We start from the raw sequence: 18,001 nt of genomic DNA, 5'->3' as shown, positions 1-18,001 counted from the left end.
GAGGCAGCCACACTTGGACCAACTGGAGTAGAGACGATTGGCAATTGGCTTGTTCCGCTCCGACAGCTCTCGCCTTCTCTCTCTCCTCCCTCATCTCCCCCCACCCCATCTTCCCCCCTTCACTTTACCCCAGAATCCGAAAATGGAGGGAGCTTCTCGTCAGACGTCGAGACTGTTACGGTCTCGCGGTTCAACCCTCCTCCAGCGCGGCCGCCTGCCACGATCAACCACTGCATCATGCGTGACCACGACACAATCACGAGCCTTGTCAAATTCCCCTCACACTCTGGCCCCCGAATCCCTCTTCAGTGGCTTCGCAGCTGCTCCTCAGCAAAATTCTAACGGAGCTCCCACCTACTTCAATAACCGCCCCTCTCTCCCCGCAAACACCGTCGTGCGATTCGTCCCTCAGCAGACAGCATGGATCGTCGAGCGCATGGGTAAATTCGACCGTATCCTGGAGCCAGGTCTGGCCATTATGGTCCCATTCATCGACCGTATCTCCTACGTTAAGAGTCTCAAGGAATCTGCCATTGAAATTCCAAGTCAGAATGCCATCACGGCGGATAATGTTACCTTGGAGCTGGATGGTGTGTTGTATACCCGGGTGTTTGACGCCTACAAAGCAAGGTACGTTTTGTTCCGGGGAGGATGGGCTCAGATTGGATACTCGATATCTCCAACAAGGCTAGTCGCTGACTGTTTTATCTTTTCTAATTTTATAGCTATGGAGTCGAGGATGCTGAATACGCTATCTCACAGCTGGCGCAGACAACCATGCGATCCGAGATCGGCCAGTTAACACTCGACCACGTCCTGAAGGAGCGTGCTACCCTCAACACAAACATCACACAAGCGATCAACGAAGCCGCACAAGAGTGGGGCGTTGTCTGCCTCCGTTACGAAATCCGCGATATCCATGCGCCAGAGGCCGTTGTCTCGGCCATGCACCGCCAAGTCACCGCCGAGCGATCGAAGCGCGCCGAGATCCTGGACTCCGAGGGCCAACGCCAGAGTGCCATTAATATCGCCGAGGGTCAAAAGCAGTCCGTCATCTTGGCCTCTGAGGCCGAGCGCGCTGAGCGCATCAACCAAGCTGCCGGTGAGGCGCAAGCCATCGAGCTCCGGGCTTCTGCTACAGCTCGCGGGATTGAATCCGTTGCCAAGGCCATTCGTGACGGAGAGCAGCACGCCCACAGTGCTGTCAGCTTGAGCGTTGCCGAGAAGTATGTCGATGCTTTCTCTAAGCTCGCTCGTGAGGGTACGGCCGTGGTGGTGCCGGGCAACGTTGGTGATATGGGTGGCATGATTGCCAGTGCCATGTCCGTCTACGGCAAGATTAGCGAGACCCAGGCTAGGAGTATTGCTTCCAAGGCGATTGGTGCGGAGCAGTCGACGCCGCAGCAGACCGTCGGTGATGCTGCACAGGTCGAGGAGGTAGCGGCCCGTGATGGCGTTTCTGAGCAGGCGACGAATGAGGTCAACTACGACAACCAGTTCAAGCAATAAGCTAATTTCGCGAGAATTCCCAGAAGGACCGTGACTAAATGATCTCCCCTTTTCTTTGGCGTGTGCTCCTCCTCTTTGTTCGCTTTCGCATCCCACCCGCTGTTCCAAGCATGCCTCGGTCTTGCGGCGGTTTTAACTTACTCTGTATCACTCTCATGAACCCATGTCTTGCAGCATTCTTCGCCTAAGTTTGAAGCTACGGAGTAGCTTTTTGGAACCAATGGGTCCGTCTTATCCTTGATATGTGTACATACTAGGAGGAACCGCAGGAACCACAGGAACCGCGGGGGAGGAGTGGAAGATTGGGGAAAACTGGAAAAAGAAAGCCGAAAGGGACATTTGTATGATAGCCTGTAGAACAATTGGAAGTCTAAAATAAGTCGAATGTGCAAATATCCCTACTAGTATAGTATATTCCTATGAATAGATATAAATAACCCTGGCACAAACGTTAAGGACGCAAGACGCGGAGCTCGGGCCACGCGCCAATCTGGAGATCGCGACTTTTCTATCGGGCGCGCTCTCCCCCGACCTTAAACCACTTCCCATCTACTCCCCCTTGACAACCTCCTCCGACCCTGCCTTGATACCAGGCCCGAAACCTGAGCTCTAGCTCTGCGATGCCGACTGCAATAAATACCTGAATCTCGCCCCTCCTAACGCCCTTCATTGTCTCCGCCCGAGCACGCTCATCTCATCCCGCATCGGCCCTACAAACCAACCCTTCTCCCCGAAACCGAACACCCCTGATCCTCTACTCAGCGTACCATCTGAACCCTTCGCTCTATACCTCCAATTCCACATATTCCTCCTATTTATTTCAACCCTCGGAGTAGCGGCGCATGCTGCTAGCGCTGCGCGATGCATATAATCAAGCCTGTCTGGCTCACGCATGGAGGTAGGTCTGACTCGACGTGGAGTTTCTGCGCTGGATATGAGGTGGGTTGGGACTCTTTGCTGGCCCAGCTCTCTATTCGTCCCGTCTCTCGTGATATATTGTAGGAGCTTCGGCTAATTTGGGGATTCGTTTGGCGCAGGTGAACGGAAAGACTTCGAGGTTTACAGTTGTGATGTGTCGCCAGATGGGAAGAGGCTGGTGACAGCTGCTGGTGGTGAGTCCTTTTTCTCCCTCTATTTTCTTTTCATCCTATCTTTCTCTGTGCGGACAGGCGGAGAGGGGAGGGGAATATGTGAATTCAGTCAATTAACCCATGCCTCGCTATGTGCGCGTAATAGATGGATACGTTCGAATCTGGTCCACAGAGTCCATTTACAATACTGGCAACCCCGAATTCGCCAGCAAGCCAAAACAACTCGCCTCGATGAGCAATCATTCCGGCACTATTCATACCGTTCGCTTCTCCCCGAATGGGAAGTATCTCGTTTCTGGCGCGGATGATAAGATCGTTTGTGTTTACACGCTTGATGCAAATCCTCCTACGCATTCGACATTCGGTAGGTCCTAACGTGGCTGGACTGTCAATAGATAAGTGGATATGGTACAGGCGAAGCTAACAAGTTCGGCGTGTACAATGTGTAGGCTCGGACGAGGCACCACCAGTTGAGAACTGGCGCACAATTCGACGATTGATCGGCCACGACAACGATGTGCAGGATTTGGGATGGTCGTTCGACTCGTCAATTCTCGTCTCGGTTGGTCTGGATTCCAAGGTTGTGGTGTGGTCTGGTCATACATTCGAGAAATTGAAGACTATCGCCGTGCACCAGAGTCATGTCAAGGGTATTTGTTTCGACCCAGCGAACAAGTACTTCGCAACTGCGAGCGATGACCGAACCGTTCGCATTTTTCGCTTCACTTCCCCGGCGCCGAATTCAAGTTCTCATGACCAAATGAACAACTTCGTCCTTGAACAGACTATCACAACTCCCTTCGCCAATTCCCCACTCACTGCGTACTTCCGTCGGTGCTCTTGGTCACCGGATGGTATGCACATTGCTGCGGCAAATGCCGTCAATGGTCCCGTTAGCTCGGTTGCTATTATAAATCGTGGCTCGTGGGATGGCGATATCAACCTCATCGGTCACGAAGCTCCTGTCGAAGTATGCTCGTTCTCGCCTCGTCTTTACTCAAGAGAAAAGCCCAAAAAGAACCAGCCTGAAGGCCACTCAGGACAGCCACACATTACCGTCATTGCTTGCGCCGGTGCAGATAAATCTCTCAGTGTCTGGATCACAAGCAACGCTCGCCCTATCGTTGTTGCCCAGGAAATGTCCGCCAAGACAATATCGGACCTGGCCTGGAGTCCCGACGGCAGGTGCCTTTTCGCTACAGCTCTCGACGGTACCATCGTTGCTGCCCGATTTGAAGAGGGCGAGTTAGGCTGGGCTACAGATATGGAAGAAAACGAGAAATCGCTTACCAAATTCGGTACAAACCGCAAAGGTGCCGGTATCACAGAAACCACAGACGGACTACTGCTAGAGGAGCAAAGCAAGGCCGGCGAGATCAAGGACGTGGAGGGTCGCATGGGTGCACTAATGGGTGACGCCCAGGAAGCTGCCGTCAATGGTAGCTCTGCTCAGCCTTCGAATGGCACAACTCCTGCACAAGCACCCTCGCCTGCTCCTGAGAAAAAGCAGCAGACTAATGGAACCGCGTCAACCCCTGCGTCTACCGAAACTCCAAAACCAGATCCCTACCAAGCGAAACTGGAGAGGTTGAAGCAAAGACCCACATACACAAAAGAGGGAAAGAAGCGTATCGCGCCGCTGCTTGTTTCCGGGGCTGGGGCCGGCGAGTCATCTCTTCCTCAGACCCGCTTGATAGCCTCCGTCAGCAACCAAGCGAAGGGTGATGCACCTACATCCATCGTCGATCTCTCCAAGCCCTTCGATGGTCTCCCCAAGGGTGGCTTAACTGCTCTTCTGCTAGGAAATAAGCGGAAGCTTGCCCAGTTAGAAGGGGATGAAGAAAACCTGGTTGAGAAGCGCGTCGCTTTGGCAAGTCAAAACGGTGCTACCCCGATCATGGCCAATACACCCGATGGATTGCTTCCCGCGCAGGTCCAACCAGCAGCAAATGGACAGCAACCTACTCCAGAATTCATTCGGCCTGCAGTGACGAACCCTTGCATGTCGGTCAGTCAGCTACGGCTTGCAGTTCCCAAGATCCGAACCTTTATCCTGCGGGCTTTGGATTCTAGTGGAAAGCCTACAGAACCACCCTCTTCTACCACCACTGGTACTGCTGGTGCTACTGGAAGCGAGTCGAGTAGCAAATCTCGGGTAGACGTGGTATTCGAAGCTCGGAATCCTTCTCCAGCTAGCATAACCGGCCGTGCTGTTGATCGCGAGCCCGTTCGACTCACACTCTCCCGCGGTGAGCAACCACTATGGCAAGACTTCCTCCCTCGACCCGTCCTTCTCGTTACCGGAAATCAACACATGTGGGCTGCAGGATGCGAGGATGCCTCTCTTTACATCTGGACACCAGCTGGTCGCCGACTAGTAAGCGCCCTCGTCCTGGAAGCGCAGCCAGTCATTCTAGAGTGCAATGGACCTTGGTTAATGTGCATTTCCTCCGTCGGCATGTGTTACGTCTGGAACGTAAAGCACCTCTCATCCCCTCACCCCCCCGTCTCTCTCCAACCTGTCCTCGACGCCGCAATCCACACACTCGGCGCCAACCCCACCGCGACCCCCGCCATCACAGACGCACGTGTGAACTCTGAAGGCCGCGTGGTAGTCTCGCTCACAAACGGAGAAGGATACTCTTACTCCCCATCAATGTACTCCTGGCAACGCATCACAGAATCCTGGTGGGCTGTCGGCAGTCAATACTGGAACTCAACCGATACACCGATCGGCAATCTCCAGCAAGCATCCGGCCCCCAGCCAGACATCAAGGACGCCAAAGCATCCGTGGCAGCCGGTATCATCCCCTTCCTGGAACGTAATACTACGAATGAAACCCTTCTCCGCGGCCGGGCCTATTTCCTCCAACGACTTATCAAAGTTCTCCTCTCGCGTGAAGGCTACGAGACCTTCGAGTCGAGCGTTTCTATTGCGCACCTTGAGAACCGCATGGCTGCTGCCCTATCCTTGGGCGCGAAGGAGGAGTTCAGACTCTACCTCAACATGTATGCGAAGCGTATTGGTGCTGAGGGTCAAAAGATGAAGGTTGAGGAGCTACTCAAGGGGTTGATTGGCGGGTTGTTCGATGATGAAGAGGGAACAGAGACTGTCAAGAGGTTACAGGAGAATGAGCGTGAAGGTCGGAGTTGGCGTGAGAGCTCGGAGGATCTGTGTGGCTGGCCGCGGGAGACTCTGCTTAAAGAGGTGATTCTTGCTCTTGGTATGTTTTTCCCCCTTGTCTTCCTTTCTCCTCATTCCTCTTCTCTCGTTGATTTACTAACAATTGGGTGTGTTTTCTAGGTAAATACCGCGAACTTCAGCGCGTGACCGTTCCATACGCCAAATTGCTCGATATGGTAGTTGGAGCTGAAGAAGGCGACGCGATGGACCTATGATTTTAGACGTAGGATGTCTTTGCTTTTTTTTTTTCATTTCTCCCTTCAGTACTTTCTTTTCTTCCTCCTTTTCTTTTTCTTCTCTTTTATCATCTATTTTTATCTAAACCCTTTGCTGTTTTTTTTTTAAAAAAAAAACAGGGTTCCGAATCGGCGTTTACACATGCGGCTCTATTTGGTCAGGCGGGACCATGGGATTGAAAGGTACTTATCTGGTTTCTGCATGGCAGCTTGCTTATACTCAATTTTTCTTTATTTACAACAAGTTAGCAATGAGAGAAGGGGCTTTTCGTTTGTATCAATTGTATTATATCTTCGGGGTTCCACCCCTATCTGTGTGGTGTCATCAAAGATTCATTTGAATATCATGCCCTCTACAAACCACCAATATTGATATGGATCTTCATTCATTCATTCATCACAGGCACACCACAGACAAGCCCAGGCTTATGCAAAGCTATGTATAATCATCCTCATCAAAATCATCAAAAATCCAATTCTCCTCCAGTCTCCTCCTCTCCTCCCCCGACTCCGCCGCCTGAAAAGCCTCCATCTTGAACTTCTCCGCGCGAGCCTTGGCCCGATCATACGACGCAACCGGCGTCCACCCCTCACTAGCCACACCAACAATATCCAAACATTCCTGCAACTGTTCATCCGCCTCGCCCTGCGCGACATTCAATTCCAAACACTCCCTAACCTCCTCGGCCGAGAATGATATCGGACAGCCTGAGACAGGACCCATATCCGTATCGGAGTCGAAATCAGAGTCGGAAATGGCATCGGCATCGGTATCGGCATCGGTACCGGCATCGATACCGGTGATTTCAGCCCATTGTCGCGATAACCCGATCAAATCCGCTTTCAGGGTAATGGTATCCCCTTCCCACGGATCACCCGCGTGATGCCAGAGTCTGCGCCTCAGCTTATTGTATTTCTCAGACAGCGCGTCAAAATGCTCTGTGTTCAGTGCGGCTGTTTGTCTAACATATTCGCGGTGCAGGTGGCGGCGCCGGAAAATCTCGAGCTCTTTTGATGTCCAGTGGTGCCGTGGTTTACTGGTGCTGTCTCCTACTAGTTGTAGGAGGTCGTCGCTGTCGCCATCGGCATCGCTGTTACTGTGGCTCGGATTCGGCGAGGTCGGTTCCGAATCAAGGTTCTTCGAGCTTAGTCCTGGATCGACGATATCTTGACTCTTTATTGAGAGGGGAATGCCGGATTGTAGGAATAGGGGGAGAATTGTGCTGTGTTGCCAGTCGATTAGACCTTTGACTTGGAGGTTGGCCGTTACGATGACGTTGTTTGGTTGCAGGTCTGGGTGTCGGATTACTGGTCGGTGGAGATATTGGTCTGACTCTGTGGGGATCAGGGCCGGCGCTATGGCTAGGTATTTCTTTAGATTTTGGATGTGGTCTTTGTGGGATTGGGGTTTGTAGGCGTGGACTTCTCGGCGGAGTCGTTGGAAGGGGAGGAGGGGTTTTCCGAATTTCGACAGGTAGGCGATTTCTTTTGTTGCGCCGGTTGTTAGGGCTGCGAAACAATCTTGGTCTATTATGGTAGAGAAAGTTGGATATTAGATTTTGAGGTTGCTTTGGGGTTATACCTAGGTAGGTGGTTGTGGAAGTTGATAACGTGTTCCACAACCGAACGGGCCGGACAACCGAACGGGCCACCCCACCTAAAAAACGCGTCGCGTGTTGCAGCTCTCTTTTTCAAACCACCACCATGCCACCAATTCGTACTGCAAAAACTCAAAAACGAATTGAGCAAGAAGGCAGGATTGAACTTGCTATACAGGCGCTAAGAAATGAAAAAGTAGCTTCTCTGAATGAAGCTGCGCGCGTTTTTGAGGTACCTCGTGCAACATTGCAAGCGCGTTTCAAGGGAAGACATTATCGCCAAACCCTTCGCGCAAATTGCACAAAATTGGATGCAATTGAAGAGGATTCGTTAGAGAATTGGATATTGGATCTAGATGCACGTGGCAAGGCCCCTACCTTTGCTCTTGCAGGAGAAATGGCCAATTTACTACTCGCTCAACGTTCAACTACCCCCTCTCTTACAATCGGTATAAACTGGGTACAGAACTTTGTCAAACGTCGCGATAAGCTTAAAACACGTTTTTCACGTCGCTACGCTGCACAGCGTGCATTATGTGAGGATCCGAAGCTTATTCGTGAATGGTTTAATCAATATTGCAATACTATTGCTCAATATGGTATTCTTAACGAAGATATCTACAATTTCGATGAGACTGGATTTGCAATGGGGATTACTAGCACCTCAAAGGTTATTACCAGTCGAGAGTGGCAGGGGAAGCGCAAACTCCTACAACCGGGTAACCGAGAGTGGGTTACTGCAATTGAGTGTGTCCATCTGGATGGTGTTCTCCCTCCGACTATTATCTTTAAAGCGAAGGTATTGATGGCAGCGTGGTGTAGTACTGTCCCGAATGACTGGCGCTTTGAGATCAGTGCTAATGGATGGACAACTGATGAAATTGGCATTTCGTGGCTCGAAAATTCCTTCATTCCATACGTCAAAAAGCGTCAACATGGTGCCTGGTCTGCCTTGGTTATGGATGGCCATGGGAGTCATGTCACCCCTCAATTTGACACTATCTGCATGAAGAACAATATTGTGCCAATTTGTATGCCATCTCATTCATCGCATCTATTACAACCACTAGATGTAGGTTGTTTTAGTGTATTGAAGCACTTCTATGGTCAGGCAGTACAAGATCTTGCACGTGTGGGCTCTACACATATTGATAAGCCTGACTTTCTTAGTCTATACCCTAAAGCACGCGCAGCAACATACAAAACCTCTATAATTGCTAGCAGTTTTATGGCAGCGGGCATTATTCCATATTCGCCAGAGACAGTACTATCAAAACTTGATATTCATCCCCCATCGCCTACACCACCACCATCACATGGTAGTGATAGCAGTCGTGAATTCATACCTCATACACCATCCAAAGCTATCAATTTTCAACGGCAGGCATCCTCAATCAAGCGATTACTAGTCTATAGGGATATAACCCCTGATAATGACATATATCGACAATTGGAGCAGACTACCAGAGGTGCACAATTACTTGCACATGAGATGGTTATGTTAAAGACAACATATGAGCGTGTAATGGCCGAAAATGGACGTAAGCAAAGAAAAAAAGCTTTACCAAATAGGCAATTACCCTACGAAGGTGGAATTACAGCAGAGGACCTGCAATTGCGTGTACAAATTGAATATGAGCACCAATTGGCAATACCCCCGGCGCCACGCCGCGCAACCAGGACGACGATTGAGAGACCTATACAGCGCTGTGGCAATTGCAGGGAGCCAGGGCACAAGCGGAATAGGTGCCCAGTTGTGAATAACGCCTAGTTTTTGCAATATATTATATGGTGGTTGAGTTATATTCAATATATATCGTCGTAATGGGGTGGGGTGGCCCGTTCGGTTGTCCGGCCCGTTCGGTTGTGGAACACGTTAGTACGAGTGGTTACTTACAGGGTCCGCGTTCTACGTTGAGGTTTAGTCTTTTGCCAAACCATAATCGAAATGAGGTGTCGGGGCCAATGCAGAATTGTTTCGGGTTTTCATTAGTCGCATTGCTCGGGGTTGTTTCAGATTCAGATTCATGTTGAATAAGAATTCGAGGATGATTGCTGGGCAAGTCGTCGCAATAGTAAAGACTGCCACTCGCGGGGAATCTCAGAGCCATTAATTTAGACTCGAGCTGGACGAGATTCGTGATGATGGTTTTCTGCTCCTGCTCGGATAAATCGAACCAAATTTCGCCCAAATTAGTCCCTGTCACTAGCTCCATGAAGATGTACTCGGTCCCCGCGGGGTTATCGGCAACGGTTGAATAGCCGAAGACCTTGGGGATGGGGAAGCCGTGCGAACGGAGAAAATCCATGGTCGCGACTTCATTTGCGATGAGGAGGGTCTTTGGTTCTGTGACGGGGAATGGGATGCGTGCGACAAATTGGAAGCCATCGCGCATGGTAATTAGAAAGGTGCGGTTGAAGCCACCTTCGGCCAGTTTTTTGAAGCCGGTGAGATCATGTTCAGACTGGTTGATTGAGTGGGCTGCCAGGCGTTTGAACTCCGGGATGTTGAATATTTTCCTCCGTTCGGAGTGTCGGAGGGCGTCATTGTAGCTATGGTTCAAGTTGCTTGTTAGCCCTTGAAGTGTGAGTGTGGAGTGTATAGCCATGGGTTAAGCATACATCCATTTCCCTGTAGTATACTCAAAGCAGTCATCTGCATCTGTTTGGGGCATTTTCATATATGCCAAGTAATAGTGATATTGTTAGTGGAGGATGCACTTGGTCGGACTGGTGGGGGCATCCTGACTATATACTAGTACTGTAAAATGACCGATCATACGGCCGAGTCTACGGGTGCCACTGGTGAGGCTGTGAGAGGCAAGACGGGGATGCTTGCGCGTCCTTTTAGGTTTAGGTTGGTGGCTGCTAGTGGCAGCGGGCAGTGCGAGTACTACTACTAGTAGTACAGTATCCAGTGCATCTGCTCACCTGGAGCAGTGCTCCGATGGCCTCATGTTGCCAGTCAGGAGTTCAAGGTGTTCCTCGTTCTCGTTCTCGTACATAGTATACTAGTACTACTAACTAGTACTAGTATATACAATTGGCAGTACCACCACAAACCGAATGCTGGTAGGTCTACTTAAGGTTCGCTCTAGTATTACCGGACTAGGTAATACTTTCGTCTAGTATCTCATACTAGAAGTACACCAGGCACCTACCTAGGGTACTACATTCTCATAAATCTACTCTATGTGTAGTGCGCATGACGTACAGGGCTTGAATATCACGTGTGCTCATGCGCAAGGCGGTGAATGGAGACTGGCAGAAAACTCCGATGACGAGGAACCTCAAGGAAGCTCCGTCGAGCTCAGTCCAAGTCATCAGTCTCTCTCTTTTAGGTTCTCCTTCATATATATACTCTCCTTCATCCATTGACCTTGCTCGCTGTCATTCAGTGGGCCCCGTCATCACGTCGCTCCTCAATTCCTCCGTTTTGCTCCTTCGTCTCGTCGATCGATCCGCAGCTGGTCCTGCCTTGACTTTAAGTACCGCACGTCTCAGCCAACAGAACCAACCCTCTGCCCGCTTCCGCCTTTGCATTTCCCCCCACCTCATCCCACCTTTTTCTTCCTGTCGCTTCTACTCCAGCAAGAAGAAGAAATCCAATAAAATGCCCCCCCAAGAAGGCTTCAACTCAAGAAAAGGTCCTGCTGGGCCGCCCCGGCAACTCCCTGAAGAGCGGTATCGTATGTGAGGACCCCACTCCTTTTTTCTGTGCGATTTTTTCCTTCAGCACAGTCCACTTTTTTTTTATTTCCACAAACTATTTAAGCCTCTGCATTCCCCCTTTCCTTTCTTCCTCCCTTTCCTTCTCCCATGAAAGTACTTCCTTTTCTTTCACTCACCATGCCTTGATTCTACTATATAGGTTGGTCTCGCCAACGTTGGCAAGTCCACGCTCTTCCAATCTATCACCAAGTCCACCCTTGGTAACCCGGCCAACTTTCCTTATGCCACCATTGACCCCGAGGAGGCTCGTGTCATCGTCCCCGATGAGCGATTCGACTGGCTTGTCGATCACTACAAGCCCAAGTCCGTTGTGCCCGCCAACTTGACCATCTACGATATTGCTGGTCTGACCCGCGGTGCCTCTACTGGTGCTGGTCTCGGTAACTCCTTCTTGTCTCACATTCGTGCCGTCGATGCCATTTTCCAAGTGGTTCGTTGCTTCGATGACGCCGAGATTATCCACGTCGAGGGCGATGTCGACCCCGTCCGCGACTTGACCATCATCAGCGAGGAGCTGCGCGTCAAGGATATCGAGTTCGTCGAGAAGGCTCTCGAGGCTCTCGGCAAGCAGACTCGCCGTGGTGGCCAGTCTTTGGAGATGAAGAAGCTGAAGGAGGAGGAGGCCACCACTGGTCGTGTTCTCGAGTGGTTGAAGTCGGGCAAGGACATCCGTCACGGTGACTGGTCCCCCAAGGAGGTACGTTTTCAGCTTTTCCTTCCCCTTCTACCCACATCTACCACCCCTGCCCACCACTCCTTTTCATGATGAATAAGAGCTATAAGCTCGACAATAAACCCAGCTCGTCGAACGTCCCTCCTAAAGAAGGGGGCGTCTTGAGAAGAAAAGTTTATGCTGAAAGCCATTTGGAGTCTCATTTCCGATTCAACCAATCACCCAAACCATTGTCCAGCGCATTCTTGCTAACATAATGGTTATAGGTTGAGGCCATCAACCCTCTGTTCCTGCTCACTGCCAAGCCCGTCGTGTACCTTGTCAACCTGAGCGAGAAGGACTACATCCGCCAGAAGAACAAGTACCTTCCCGGTCTGTTCGAGTGGTGTAAGACCAACACCCCCGGCTGCCCCATTCTCCCCATCTCCGCCTGCTTCGAGGAGCGTCTCACTTTGATGGGCGATGATGCTGCTGCCGCGGAGGAGTGCAAGAAGCTGGGCACCAAGTCCGGTCTGCCCAAGGCTATCACTACCATGCGTACCGCCCTGAACCTGTCCAGCTTCTTCACCACCGGTACGGATGAGGTCCGTCAATGGACCATCCGCAAGGGCATCAAGGCCCCTGCCGCTGCCGGTGTTATTCACACCGACTTCGAGAAGACCTTTATCCAGGCCATTGCCTACAACTACAGCATGCTGCGCGAGCTTGGTGACGAGGCTGCCGTCAAGGCTGCCGGTAAGGTCATGACCAAGGGCAAGGATTACACTGTCGAGGACGGTGATATCCTGCTCATCAAGGCCGGTGCTGCCAAGAGCTAAATACAAAACGTAATAGTTCTATAAGATTTCGAAATGATACTCCTTGAGATGTTTCAATTGATGTACATTCGTATACTATAAACTTGTAGAATGGTTTCCTGTGTTCAATGTGTAACCTGATATGACTGGACAACCACCATCTTTTCAAGCCAACTCTCCATGAACCTGACCATAGCCCGGCCATGTCATAGTTGCTCCTCGTCCCATCCCGCCGCAAATCTGATATCATCACGTGACCTCCCCGCGCATCCCACCTTGGACTGCTCGTTCTCGCCGCACCAAGAAACACTCACCAACCAGCACCATGTTCAAGAAAGAGTAAGTTATCCTCCCTGAAGCTCTATAGACCGAGAAAATATTTCACCGGGCCCCCCTGGTCAAAGAATTGCGAAGGACGGATGGGTCAACAGCTACGACCGCACCGCACCGCACTGCATCACAAGCTCGAGACCCCAAGACCGGAATTCGAACAGAACCAGCGCAAAGAGACACGAACAAACATTTATACAGAACCACGAGAGCTAACCATGTCTATCACCCACCAGAATCCCCACTAGCAACCGGTCGAAGGTCAAGTCCTCCGTGCAGCGCGGTCTCCGCCAGAGGCTGCTGGAGGCGTACCCAGGATTCGAGCCATATATTGAAGAGATCATGCCGAAGAAAGGATCCCTCGAGGCCGTGAAACTGTACGTTACCTCTGAATCAAGCCATCATCCCAGCCAGGCCAGGCCATTTCCGCCTTTGCCTTGCCCTTTCCGTTTCGTTTCGTTTCATTGCACACGCATCAATTACCGGGCAACAGCAACTAACCAACAACCCCAACAGCCCAGACAGAGTAACCCTCTACACAATAGACTCAATCCCGCTCTTCTTCCAACCAATCGACGGCCCGCCAATCCCACACCTAAAACTCGTCCACCAATTCCCCTCCGCCCTGCCAACGATCCAAATCGACCGCGGCGCAATCCGCTTCGTGCTTTCCGGCGCCGCGCTCATGGCTCCCGGTCTGACTTCGCCGGGTGGCCGTCTGCCTGAGAAGGAGAATGCCTTTGAGGCGGGACAGGTCGTTGCTATCAAGGCGGAGGGTAAGGAGGAGGTTTGTATGGTTGGTACGCTTAAGGTTGGGACTGAGGAGATGAAGAGTAAGGGCAAGGGCGTTGTTATGGATGAGGGTCATTATTTGGGTGATGGGTTGTGGAATATGCAGTTGGATTAGATTCGGGGTTATTTGTACTGTGAGAGTGCTTGAAGATTTAGGGCCCAGGACCCAGTCTCGTGGTATCGGTATCGGTACTACTACTAGTGATATGGATAGATGATTGTCGGGTTTGGATTGGGTTGGTGTTGGATATACCTCTGATGAATGATTGATGACTCGGAATTGAAAAGAATTTGAATTATTTCCATTGTTGACTGTCCCCAGAGCTGTATTCTGTGCCCCGAGCTCTTGTGGCTCTGGACGTACGTACCTAGGAGATACCAGTACCGGCCGGGCACCTGATGGATGCACAGGTGATACTAGTAGTATCGAGTCCAGGATACCTTCCAAGGCTGGCCGTCGAGGTCATGGTTGTATTACGCAGTATGCGCGTGTTATCTTGGTTTGAAAATATCGATTAGGGGATATGTTAAAAGGTACTAGTATATACAGTTGCCAGGGTACCACCTATACTTAAATTATGCATCAAGTTTATGAGCCATCCCGACTATCCAAAGAATGGGAATACTCATCCGAAACATCACCGTCTCGCCCAGCATGTTGCGAGACAGACGAAGTCGGGGAGAGAGATGACCACGAAGGTGTACGAACAGGAAGGCTCAATCCCAGACCCCGAACACTAGCAGCCGAACCAGTCCTCGAACCAAGACCCGGATGCGTCCCATTCGTAGGAGACCGGCGCAGACCAACACGGGAAATCGCTCGTTGCAGCATCTCGCCCGACGAATCGAGTGCGATCAAGAAGCGGGCTAACTCGGCGCAAAGTTCCCAGTCGCCCTTGCGAGAAGCCAGGCCAATCAGGCGAACCACGTAGTCTTCGATTTGGCCGTCGTGATTGTGGTCTTCGTCCTCGAATGCCTGGAGGACAAGGAGGTAGCCGACGGCTGTTTTGAGCGAGTCTAGTCGTAAGGCTTGCTCGAAGAGGTCTTTCGGAGTAGGTAGGTAGGTGAAAAGTGTGCGCCAAAAGCGCAGTTCTGTCTTTCGTGTGCATTGTACAACAATGTCGAGGTATTCGCGGGCTGGCAGGGATGCTTGGAGGAAGGCGATGACGGTAGGTAGGAGTGGTTCTTCGCGTGCAGATGGGTCCTCGGACTCGTTTGTACGGCTTTTGTTGTCCACCTCTTCATCGAGGACATGGTGGAGCAGAATTTCTAGGCCGTGGGCGAAGTAGGATAGATGGGAGAAGTGTCGACAGAGAGAGAGGGTGGCAGGTGTTCCAAGATTTGTAAGACTGTACTGGAGGAAGTATGGGAGGAAGAGGTGTGTCTGCGAAAAGGTTAGTATATCCGATTTCTAGGGTTCAAGAGGCAAGCCAACATACTCGAATGGCGAATTTCAAGGTGGTAAATGTGACATCACGCCGCTGCGTTATTTCAGACTCCACTCCAAGCACAATGCCCTTATTCAACAACACCGAGAGAGGGTAAAAGTCGAGGGGTATGTTGAGTGGTGCCGGCACTGTTTCTTGCTGTAGGACATCATGCACGTCATTCCAGGCAAGGAGATCTTTGCCTCGGAATAACCAGAGCGAGTCTCTGAGCGAGAGACTGCTATGAGATGGCGCGAGAGCCATGTCGGCAGACGGGCTGCTGGGTAGGGACTCATCTACCGAAGGCGAGAAGTTGAAGGCGAGTTGGTCGCGCATAAGAATATAGTACTCTACATCATTAGATATGACTCGCATGTCATACTTGAGATCGCCTCCATCCGTCACCGTCGGCTGTAGGAGAACGAGGTTGCCATCAACAAGGAGAAGCACGGACGCAACTTTCACGTCTTGGGAAGGGTCGCCGTTGTCTGTCTTTGCGTTAGTATTCATCGTCTGGTTTAAAGAGAAGTCGGACTCACGCATTTGCTCTTCAGGCAAAACCCAGCTAATAGCACGGACTCGGGTCGGGGCCCTCACAATCCCATTGAAAGCGATCTGCCCGACTGGGACAAGGGTGATTTGAGGCTGGGTGGAGTTTATGACATAGTGGTAAAGGATGTTATCATAGGTGTAGACTAAGATGGAATCCTCCCCAGAGGGGCCGATAAACACCACCGGAGCCGGAAGATACTCTGTGAACATGACGGAGTTATCTTTGAGAGCATCCTCGCGCGAGTAGAGACGTATCTTTATTCATTTATAAGCCCATATAAGCAACAACAGGGGACCAATAAATCACATACCTCATATGATCCATCGCTTTCAACAGCGGCAATCAAAATGTGTCCATACCAGCACATGCCGCCTCGAATGGCAAACGAGTTTTCCACTTTTGAATCTTCAAACACCTTCCACCTGCCACTGTTGATACTGTAATGTGCCAATCCCCTCCGACCTGCGATTGCGACATACCGTCCATCCTGGGACACGACGCAGGACCGGATCGGCCATTGCGAGTGAAGGTATGCCGGGGGGTATTGGCCATGGTGCCAAAGTGAATCCTTGCCTGATATAGTCATCAATTCTGGAAGATCATGTCCTCGGTAGAGTATGAACTCGGTTCCGGTCTGCAGCAGGCCCTGGGCGAGATTGGCAGCTGAGAAGCAACCTGTCAAGGCACTGCGAGCTGTCTCCAGGATCCACAGGCGTCGATCGTTCTGTGCCGACAGAATGATGTCCGACCCGCCGCCAATCCAGCAGCCATTCGAGACTCCTGTCAACCATTCCTCACGGTTTGATGCTGCTAAGGTAGAATCAACCGTGAAGCTGTTACCGCCGGGCTTTCCAAAGACACTCCATGTCGTCCACCCATTTTCATAACCGGCAAAAAGACAGTATCCGTCCGGCGAATAGTTCATAAAAGTCAATGCCCCTGTGGTGGCTGGTGACGCGGGGAGATGCAACTTTTGGGAGAGCGGTACATTGCCTGTATAATCCTTGGCCGTGTAGACCAAGATCTCCCCATTGGCGCAATAGACAGTTAATAACGAGAAGCGAGCATTAACTGTTACTTTCAGAGCTTTCTCGCCATCGTCCTTGGGATCATGAAAGCAATGTCCGTGGAAAAGCTTCTTGGGGGACTCGGGATGCTCGAGATCTTGTTGTGTTCCAGGAAGCCGTTGTACTGTATATGCCTGACCATTGCTCGTGAGCCATATCAGGAGATTCATAGCGCGGTCATAAACCATATCAGTGATAGTGACTTTCTTCGGTACATTTAAAATATGATTCAACACCTCAGATGTAGTCTGGGAACCCCCAGACTCGGGTGTCCATCGAATACATTGTATGGCCGACGGTTTCTGGGTGGCCACGACCAGCTCTTGATCCAGCGCCAGCGCCTTGACGATCCCGGACTCGATCTTGATTGCCATACGGAACCTGATACTGATATCTCCGACAACATTTGCGTCCTCCACGGCGGCAAAGTGAGTAAGTTGTTGGCGGCGAGGATTTGTACTGTGATCAAATTGCTGTTGATAGACTCGAGTTGCAGGGTCCGAGGCTACCGAATATGTGAGGAGGTATCCATGTTGTGTCTGCACGACAAGGATTGTCGAATCGGGGTGCATGAGTAAAGCGACATTCGGGCCATATGTCTTGAGGGAGAATGAGGAGCGAGCTATAGCGGCTACCACAGCTGTTGGCTGCCGGGGCATGTTAGTTCAGATCCCAATACCGCTGAAACACCGCGCGGAGTTGCCCAAGACATACCCTGGTTTGCCATAAGGAGATTGACGATTCTGTTATGGTTGCAAACATATGCCCTGAGCGTGAGACACAAAGGCCATTGATTGCTTCTTCCTCCCACTTCGGAGTCTCCGTATGGGGGGTTGTAGCATCATTGTGCTCCTTGCTCTGGTCGGTTGGAGTTGCGACTTCGGTATCATTATCCTCGTCAATTGAGTTTAGCTGGCCAGTTGAAGAAGTGTCAGAGGGACGATCCTCAGAGACAACAATATTTGGACCGTTGACCGCGTAGACCCGAGGGACTCCATTAGGCCAGTACATG

The 18,001-nt window shown here is 51.1% G+C and overlaps 6 protein-coding genes across 6 annotated transcripts; 4 read left to right on the top strand and 2 right to left on the bottom strand.

Annotated features, from left to right (window-relative positions):
• Nucleotides 1-142: 142 nt before the first annotated feature.
• On the top strand, nucleotides 143-1,509 carry N7533_010978 (SPFH domain-containing protein; the record flags this gene model as incomplete). The annotated part of the gene is made up of 2 exons (XM_057107628.1): nucleotides 143-630; nucleotides 726-1,509. The coding sequence occupies 2 exons, from the start codon at nucleotides 143-145 to the stop codon at nucleotides 1,507-1,509; spliced, it is 1,272 nt and encodes a 423-aa protein (XP_056955006.1).
• Nucleotides 1,510-2,370: 861 nt separating this feature from the next.
• hir1 (putative histone transcription regulator Hir1) lies at nucleotides 2,371-5,999 on the top strand (the record flags this gene model as incomplete). The annotated part of the gene is made up of 5 exons (XM_057107627.1): nucleotides 2,371-2,407; nucleotides 2,547-2,621; nucleotides 2,746-2,964; nucleotides 3,050-5,824; nucleotides 5,905-5,999. 5 exons carry the CDS (start codon nucleotides 2,371-2,373, stop codon nucleotides 5,997-5,999), a joined length of 3,201 nt encoding a protein of 1,066 aa, XP_056955005.1.
• A 457-nt stretch (nucleotides 6,000-6,456) lies between these two features.
• N7533_010976 (uncharacterized protein) lies at nucleotides 6,457-10,293 on the bottom strand (the record flags this gene model as incomplete). The annotated part of the gene is made up of 3 exons (XM_057107626.1): nucleotides 6,457-7,547; nucleotides 9,516-10,171; nucleotides 10,241-10,293. The coding sequence occupies 3 exons, from the start codon at nucleotides 10,291-10,293 to the stop codon at nucleotides 6,457-6,459; spliced, it is 1,800 nt and encodes a 599-aa protein (XP_056955004.1).
• A 391-nt stretch (nucleotides 10,294-10,684) lies between these two features.
• N7533_010975 (YchF/Obg family ATPase) lies at nucleotides 10,685-12,841 on the top strand (the record flags this gene model as incomplete). Its single annotated transcript, XM_057107625.1, has 4 exons — nucleotides 10,685-10,690; nucleotides 11,245-11,307; nucleotides 11,490-12,047; nucleotides 12,290-12,841. The coding sequence occupies 4 exons, from the start codon at nucleotides 10,685-10,687 to the stop codon at nucleotides 12,839-12,841; spliced, it is 1,179 nt and encodes a 392-aa protein (XP_056955003.1).
• A 304-nt stretch (nucleotides 12,842-13,145) lies between these two features.
• N7533_010974 (translation machinery-associated protein 20) lies at nucleotides 13,146-14,057 on the top strand (the record flags this gene model as incomplete). Its single annotated transcript, XM_057107624.1, has 3 exons — nucleotides 13,146-13,159; nucleotides 13,387-13,527; nucleotides 13,667-14,057. 3 exons carry the CDS (start codon nucleotides 13,146-13,148, stop codon nucleotides 14,055-14,057), a joined length of 546 nt encoding a protein of 181 aa, XP_056955002.1.
• A 474-nt stretch (nucleotides 14,058-14,531) lies between these two features.
• On the bottom strand, nucleotides 14,532-18,000 carry N7533_010973 (RIC1 family protein; the record flags this gene model as incomplete). Its single annotated transcript, XM_057107623.1, has 4 exons — nucleotides 14,532-15,326; nucleotides 15,382-16,176; nucleotides 16,233-17,636; nucleotides 17,704-18,000. The coding sequence occupies 4 exons, from the start codon at nucleotides 17,998-18,000 to the stop codon at nucleotides 14,532-14,534; spliced, it is 3,291 nt and encodes a 1,096-aa protein (XP_056955001.1).
• Nucleotide 18,001: the final 1 nt, after the last annotated feature.

This window comes from Penicillium manginii, assembly GCF_028828005.1.
Source record: "Penicillium manginii strain IBT 31320 chromosome Unknown utg000008l:1.0-3226943.0:1.0-3228205.0, whole genome shotgun sequence".
Taxonomy (NCBI): Eukaryota; Fungi; Ascomycota; class Eurotiomycetes; order Eurotiales; family Aspergillaceae; genus Penicillium; species Penicillium manginii.
The sequence above is the reverse complement of the archived record's forward strand: the minus strand, read 5'-3'. Positions and strand labels throughout refer to the sequence as shown.